Below are 7,952 nucleotides of genomic sequence, written 5' to 3'. Positions count from 1 at the left end.
TGGTCATGGCCACTGTGCTCTGGGCAAGCTGCTTGGGCTGCATGCTTGATGGACCACCCACTGGCCAACCCAGGGCGGAGGCTGCCTCCAAGCCCACTGCTTTTTCTTGCTCTAGAGCTGCCTGGGGAGGAGGGTGTTCCTCTCAGAGATCATGGCTCTTCCTGCCAGAGCTGGGACCTGTATCTCCATCTGACCAGCCCTGCCATGCATTAGGCTCTCCCCAGCACCAACCCTTGGCGATCCAGGGCCTCCACATCCTCCACTCGCATGCCAAAGATGAAGAGGTTTTCTTCGCCTGCCTCCTCGGCCATCTCCACGTTGGCCCCATCCATGGTGCCAATGGTCAGGGCCCCGTTCACCATGAACTTCATGTTGCCAGTACCAGAGGCCTCCGTGCCAGCCGTGGAGATCTGCTGGGAGAGATCCGCTGCCGGGATCACTGCGGGGTGCAAGAGAGGTAGGAGTTAAACCCTGGCACGCTGCAGCTCCCCACGACCTGGGCCCAGGACAGCAAAACAACCCTGAGCATCTGCTAATGGCCCTGCTGACCTCAGCCTCAGCCCAAACAGCGCCAGCTCTGGGGCCAGAGCCAGGCTCAGCCGCACCACAACCCCATGCTCCTGTATGAAGCTGACTTCCCACCCTGTGTGGCGCTCTCAGGCCCTTCCTAAGGGAGAGCCAGGTGACCTGCCATGACAGCCTCTCAGGCTAGACAGTTTCTGGGCTCAGCTGGGACATGCCCAGCTCCTAATGTGTGCTTGCACAAGACCAGACGTACCCTTCTCGGCCAAGGATACCCGGTAGTTCTCCAGGAAGATGACCTTCAGCTTGTCCCCCACGTAGGGATCGTTATTGATGACATCACCGATGGACGTGATGAGTTTGATGATCATCTTGGCCATGTGGTAGCCAGGGGCCGCCTGAAGAAGAGCAGCCCAGAAATGGTGAAGGCTTTTAAGGAAGGGAGAGCACGAGAGGTGCCAGTGCGGGTCCTCACCACAGGGAGAATCTGGAGAACACCTCTGCTGTTCACATGCAAAAACACCCTACTGGGAGGGGAAGTGCTGAGCCACAGGCAGAGAGTGATGGGGCCTTCTTCAGTCTGATTAGTCCATGAAAGTGTTTCCTGAAGAGCCCACCAGCAGATATATGCTGGGTAACCTACAGCGGGCCCGGCAAAGGGGACAGCACCTTCCCCACATCCCCACTGAGCCATGCATGCACCGAGTCTGGAACGCACGTTACCTTTCCTCCGATCATAATCGTCCTGGGCACAAAGGATTTGGATGGATTGCTTCTGATGCCTGAAAGAGCAGAGTGGAACACAACTGAAGATAAACTGGACAGAGTTTATTCCATGCATCACAGGTGGGCTGGGATCCCAGCCCATGTCACGTAGACCCAGCAAACTTGCAGGACCCTGAAACCCAACCAGAGATCTGCTGGAGCTGTGCTGGGTGAAAATGGGCTGCAAAGTCCTCGGAGAACTAGTCAAGCCAGCACGATGCAGCACACCAGTGACTTGCCTCCCTTTGGGAAGGGGCTGGGCCCAAAGCTTACACTGGAGAGTGGAGTTTTAACTTGCACCAGGTCAGTCCTAACCCCTGCAGTACAGGTGTGGGGGGGTCACCTGGGACCCAGCTGGGCTGGGGACGTGGGCTGTAAGCTTTTCCTCAGAGCTCTGTACAACCCTTCAGACAATGTCTTCCCTCCTGGAGAGAAGGCCTCCATGAGAGGAGGGCAGAGCTAGGCTCAGGAGCCCTTGGCCACCAGCCAGCACACTTTTACACGGGAACCCTGGCAGTGAGAGGCTGGGGGGACACTCCTCCTCCAGCCCAGGCAGGACTTACGGTTGTAGAGGGTGATAGCATGCAGGCAGTTCAGCAGCTGCCGCTTGTACTCATGGATTCGCTTGACCTGAACATCGAATATGGACGAAGGGTTGATCTTGACCTTGTACTTCTCCTCCAAGTAGGCTGAAAACTTCAGCTTGTTCTCCTGGCAAGAAAATCTGATGAGGAACAGGTATGGGTTCCCAGGCCTCGTGTCAGAAGCGAGGGTTCGCTGCTGGGATGTTCCTGGGAGCATGGTGCCTTTAGCCACCTTCACCCCACCCCACCCCACCCCACCTCCAGTGCACATTACCTGTTTGACTTTTGCCACGTCCCTGATAAAAGTCTCATTATTGATGAAATCCAGTAACTTCTTCAGCTGGCTCAGGTCTGTGATAAAGCCTTCCCCAATTTTCTAAAAGAACAAACCAAGAGAGGCATGTCCCACCCGTGAGACCTCACCCTGTCCACAGCTGCACTTCCCCATCAGAGATGCCACAGTCCTACTGGGAAGAGGCACTCTGGAAGAGGCCAGGAAAAGGGGCACAGTTCCCTACAGTGAGGTTACTTCTCTGTGTCACCAGGGAGCCCAAAGGTGCAGGGAAAACAGGGCGTTTAAAAAACCTGAACAAGTCCCTCCCTCTCTCAAGGAGCTTTAGAGGGAAGATGTGTGCACAAGTACCTCCTGGCAGCTGGAGAAACTGATGGGCAGGACATAAAGGTACATTTAATTGCAGGACATTATTCAGTGTGAAGCAAAAACCTGTGCTGAAGGGCCTGGGAAACAAAGGAGACAGAACTGGGGCTCCGAGGGAGCTCCTTTGTGCCTGTGCAGCTGAAAGCTTTTGCAGACACCCCATTTCACACACCATGGTGCTGCCCAACAGGTTGCCTGAAGCTGCTGCGAGGGCAGGGAACCAGATTCAAACTTCTGCAACTTCTTTTGGACAACTACTCATCACTGACTTTAAAGCCCAGCCAGTCTCACACCTACATGTGCAACCAGGAGGTGCGCTCCTCCCAGGCTGTGCTCACTCACACCTGCCAGGCGATAGCCTCAGGTCCCTTCAGAACACACCAGAGGTGATCAGAAGCAAATGGATCACGCTCAGCCCCACACTTCAGATGCTTGTGACTCACCTCAGCAATAACATCGGCCAGTCCTGGGTTGCACAGCAGGAGCCAGCGCCTCGGTGTGATCCCATTTGTCTTGTTCTGAAACTTCTCCGGCTCCAGCTCATAGAAATCCTTGAACCTGGAAGGAACAGCAGGGAGCTTTGAACCACCCACCACCACCCAGAGCTTCAGCTGGGTCCCCATTGTATGTGCTCCTGACTCAGGGCAGTCGTTGATCAACCTGTAACAAGCATGAACTCTCCGTGCTGTCCCTCACCCTGTTCCTCAGCCATAATGCCAAGGGTTTCACCACAGAATCAGAGAATGGCCTTGATTGGAAAAGACCTGTAAGATCATTGAGTCCAATCATTAACCTCACACTGACAAGTCCCTGACTAACCCATGTCCCTCAGCACTATGTCTACACGACTCTTCAATCCCTCCAGGGATGGGGACTCCACCACTGCCCTGGGCAACCCCTTCCAATGCCTGAGAACCCTTTCAGGAAAGAAATTCTTCCTCAGATCCAATCTAAACTGTCCTTGGTGCAACTTGAGGCCATTTCCTCTTGTCCTGTCACTTGTTACTTGGTTGAACAGACTGACCCCCACCTCTCCACACCCTCCTTTCAGGGAGTTGTAGAGAGCAAGAAGGTCTCCCCTCAGCCTCCTTTTCTCCAGGATCAACAACCCCAGTTCCCTCAGCTGCTCCTCATCACACTTGTTCTCCGGCTCCGCTGCCCTTCCCTGGACACGCTCCAGCACCTCCATGTCCTTCCTGTAGTGAGGAGCCCAAAACTGAACCCAGCACTTGAGGTGCAGCCTCACCAGCTCCAAAGGGAGAGGAGTTAGACCTTACACGCACGTGAATGACACAGTCTCCCCAGCCTGCCATGCCCAGCAGGGCAACCAAAGCAGACCTTGACACCTCACCACTCCAGCTAGCCCCTCAGGCTTGCAGGCAAGGCCCAGGGAGTAGAAAGGGTGTGTGCCCTGGGTGTCCCCCAACTCACACAGAGTTCTTCACAATGTCTGAGTGGATGCGGGCCACGCCGTTGACTGCATGGGAGCCAATCACACAGAGGTGAGCCATGTTAATACGTTTGCAGTCTCCTTCTTCGATCACTGACATCCTCCGGAGACGGTCAATGTCCCCTGGGTAGAGAGCTGCCACCCGCTGCAGGCAGGCAGGCAGAAAGAGGGACATTAGTGACCCAGCCACAGGACCTAGGAATGTTCCCATCCTAAGAACAGCCAGACCAAGACCCCCCAGAGTTCCCACAGCCCATGACCAGCCCAGACTCTTACATCCAGATGCATTTGGTTGAGGGCATAAATGATCTCCAGGTGACGTGGCAGCAGCTTTTCAAACATGGAGACCGGCCAGCGCTCCAGGGCTTCAGGCAGCACAGTGTGGTTGGTGTAGGCACAGGTCCGTTTCGTGATCTCCCAGGCCTGTGTTACAGACAGCAGGTTAACGCGCACACCTCCAGGCCAGGAGGGAAAGGAGACCCTGTGTGAGGAGGGGACAGCAGCTCATTCCCCTGTGAGGTTGGGCATGGACCTCCCAGCTCCACTTACCTTGTCCCATTCCACTTTCTCCACATCCACCAGGATCCGCATGAGCTCTGGGATGGACAGGGCAGGGTGGGTGTCATTTAGCTGAATAGCCACCTGGAACACAGACTTGCTGGGCTCAGATCTGGCAGTGACAGGGCTGTGACAGTGTCCCACATGCATGGGACTGGGGTGAGGGTCAGCCCCAGGAACGGAGCTATTCAACCTTCACAACTTTTGCTCCAAATTGCCAATTTTTCCCTGGGAAAATAGGCCCAGAGATCACCTGTTTTCCAACCCAAATGGCCCCCACTTGATCCGGAGCATCCTGCTCTTCCTCATCATAGGCAGGGCTCATTGAAACACTCCCGGACCCTCTCTGCCCACAAACTCACCTTGTCTGGGAAGGTTTCAAAGCATGTTCTCACAGGGTCTCGACAGCCAAATTTGGAGGACTTAAAGCGGCGGATGATGTCTTGGAGGGTGGCAGCCACCACAAAGTACTCCTGTTTCAGCCGCAGCTCCTTGCCTTCAAAGAACTGCAAGTGGGGAGACCACAGCCATCAGTGGCAGCCAAACCTCTGGAGATGCTCCTATCCACTCTGATGGGCTTCCCAACAGGCTCCACAGGTTCAGCACCTCACCAGGGCAAATGTGGATATTTCTCCAACTGCCTCTGATGGGGCAGCAGCTACAGGGACTGACAAGGGGCATCCCAAACAGCTGCCTCCAGAGGACAGCAGAACCTGCCACATCCACACTGCTCCTACAGAGCAAGAGCAGCTCCCTCCCTCACTGCAAGACCCTTTTGCAGGGTTTTTGGACCAAGGATTTTGGGCTCCCTGCAACAGCCAGGAGCTGTTGTCTCTGGACACACAGCTGCCTCCCATGCACAGTACACTGGTCTATTCTAAAATACCAGCAAGAGAGAGGGTGGGGGTAAAGTGCATGAGATGAACTTTTCCAGCACAGATGCTAATCCATGACCAGATAGTAAGGCTCTTCCCTTTTGGATCTGGTGACCAGCGAGTGCGTGGCCCGGGACAGACCCTGCAGTGAGAAATCCCTTGAACTGGGGATGGAAACAAGTCCCCCCTCATGGCCACCCCTGAAATGACAACTTACTTTTGCAAAGGGTAAGCCATGCACCTTGGCAACTAACTGCCTTGAATGGGAAGGAGAAGTATGTCTTCCCCTCCTTGCAGCAGGGAACAGAGCAGCTACACAATATGGGCCAGGCTCTCAGTTGCCATCACTCAGAGACCCTCTGGAACCAGCAGAGCTGTGTCTGTTCACTGAGAATGACAGGGCCAACCTACTGTATTAAAAATCCTCACACCAGAACAATAAACATCAGGTGGCCATGACCTTCCAGTGCTTGCAAACAAGGTGATAACTACAGCAAGGATGATTCCCAGCAACAGGGAAGAGAGGCAAGAGAGTCACTCACATTGTCATTTGGGTACAGGACTCTGGATATGTTTTCTGCCAGGTTTCTGTCCAACACCGCTTCGATGTAGTCACCCACGTTGACTGTGGCAAGAAAGAAATACACACAGCACTGCAGCAGCTGTAGAGATTCAGGCAGGTCTCCAACACCGCGCTTTTCCCTCTTCTCTTGTAGAGAGATTTGTAACAGGAACATTCAGGCTGGTATTAAGGAAATATCAACGGGAATGTACGTGTGTGAAAGGCACCAGAGAGACAGGAGGAGATGGGATAAGAGAATGACACATCTCCATGCTGTTTCTCAAGACACACATATCAGGAAGGATAGACAGAAACCGAAGACAGACAGCAGACAGAGAAGGCAAAAAAAGGAAGTGAGTGACCAGCCATCTTGCTTAAGGACCAAGGAAAAATGTGGCAGGGCAAAGAAGCACAAAGACACTCAACTCCTAAAGGGTACAAGAGGCTCATCTGAAACCCAGCTCGCAGCTGCCAATCAAGAATTGAAGAGCCATTATGAGGACTTGAGAGCCATCACTCCTCATCCCACACAAGTTCTCCTGGCAGTGCTGCTGGGACACACACATCTCTGTGCTTGCCAGTGTGGAAGAATAAATCAAATCAGTCTAAAACCTTTCCCTTCTGTAACAGCCCAGCACTGACATTTGGTACATTAGTTGCCCTGTATCTGCTCTTCAGCACTATCATTAGAGCCTGAAAAATGCACCAGAGAGATCACACGTAGACCCAAAGGAAACCAACAAGGTGGGCTGTGCTGCTCTTTTCCTTCAGCACTAAGGGATGATGCTGCACAGAAATGACTCTCCATGGCAAGTGTGGGTTTGCAGCTCATTTGATGATGGGGGGAACACAGTAGCAGGTGTTCTGGAAGGCAGAGGGCAGGTTTTGAGAGCATGATAAGCGTGATGGGGATGGAAGGAGGATGGATGGGTGTCCTGGTATGTGAGGGCTCTGGAAGCGGTTGGGAGGTAGTGTGATCCATGGATGTGCACACAGTGCTGTGTTTTGGAGGCAGCCAGGAGATACGGATAAAGCAGGCCAGGTGGGAAGTGCTGTGCCAGGTGCTACTCGCGCAGGAACAGCCATGTCCCAGCCTGGTCAGAAGAGAGGCAGTGGAGGGATAGCACTTACACTCTTGGAGGTTGAAGTCATTGGGCGCTTTTGCAGACCACAGCCTCATGGTGTTAACAGTGTTGTTCTTGTATCCTGGCACTGGTGTGTCGTAAGGCATAGCAAGGACAACCTGCAAAAGGACAGTATGCCCCTCTGATTAGCAGCATGGTGGCCTCAGAGAAGGTGGGAAAGTGGCTGAAACCTCTGCAGAAAGAAGCCAGAGGACACAGAGAACTCCTGACTGTGGTAAGAATCTCACCTCACTAAAACACACCTGCTGAGCTCCACAGACTTCCCTGCTAGCAGGGGCACTTCCAGCACCCACTGGCAAAGGATTTACAGGAGAAGTAGAGGTGTTTGGAGCTTGACTGACAAACTGGAGTTACAAGCCCGTCAATGAAATGCAAAAGAGAGATGCAAGCAACCTCATGACCTTCCTATACCAGCTGGTGTACCTACTGGTTAAACTTTCACCAGAGCACTGCAAGTGTCCTCAGCTGGCTACTGCAATTCTGTCTGTGCCGGGGTAGCACCAAGGCAGCTGGGACCTTTGTGTTTCCACCTGGGATGAACTCCACAGCCTGAATCCTGCCTGTTGGCCTTCTGCAGCCTGCCAGGACCAAACCCTACCACTGCAGCACCACTCCCAGAGCAACTCACCCAATGTTCAAGGTTTGTTGGACCTGCCTGGGTAAATCCACTGTGACCTCCAGCACTCGAAGTGAACATCAGTGTGAAACTATTAGTGCAGTCTATGGATGATGCTTAAGCATCAGGATGCTGCACACACAGCTGCAGGGAGTAACACTGGGGCTCCCACTAGCCAGGTAAGGCATGGGTGTGCTTCCAAGCTTGTGTGCTCCAT

At 53.6% G+C, this 7,952-nt stretch overlaps 1 protein-coding gene across 1 annotated transcript in view; it reads right to left on the bottom strand.

Annotated features, from left to right (window-relative positions):
* The window catches only part of LOC104532910 (glycogen phosphorylase B), a 16,008-nt gene that overhangs the window by 1,366 nt on the left and 6,690 nt on the right, over positions 1-7,952 (bottom strand). The window contains exons 5-16 of the mRNA XM_029087534.1: positions 7,106-7,217; positions 5,955-6,037; positions 4,900-5,043; positions 4,529-4,621; positions 4,256-4,402; positions 3,961-4,124; positions 2,973-3,087; positions 2,146-2,247; positions 1,851-1,998; positions 1,246-1,304; positions 779-920; positions 195-439 (exon numbers count right to left, since the gene is read on the bottom strand). Coding sequence (XP_028943367.1) covers positions 210-439; positions 779-920; positions 1,246-1,304; positions 1,851-1,998; positions 2,146-2,247; positions 2,973-3,087; positions 3,961-4,124; positions 4,256-4,402; positions 4,529-4,621; positions 4,900-5,043; positions 5,955-6,037; positions 7,106-7,217 — 1,539 coding nt within the window. The 3' untranslated portion in view covers positions 195-209. The remainder of the gene's footprint in view (positions 1-194; positions 440-778; positions 921-1,245; positions 1,305-1,850; positions 1,999-2,145; positions 2,248-2,972; positions 3,088-3,960; positions 4,125-4,255; positions 4,403-4,528; positions 4,622-4,899; positions 5,044-5,954; positions 6,038-7,105; positions 7,218-7,952) is intronic.

This window comes from Antrostomus carolinensis, unplaced genomic scaffold (genome assembly GCF_000700745.2).
Source record: "Antrostomus carolinensis isolate BGI_N321 unplaced genomic scaffold, ASM70074v2 scaffold9111, whole genome shotgun sequence".
In the NCBI taxonomy this organism is placed as follows: domain Eukaryota; kingdom Metazoa; phylum Chordata; class Aves; order Caprimulgiformes; family Caprimulgidae; genus Antrostomus; species Antrostomus carolinensis.
The sequence above is the reverse complement of the archived record's forward strand: the minus strand, read 5'-3'. Positions and strand labels throughout refer to the sequence as shown.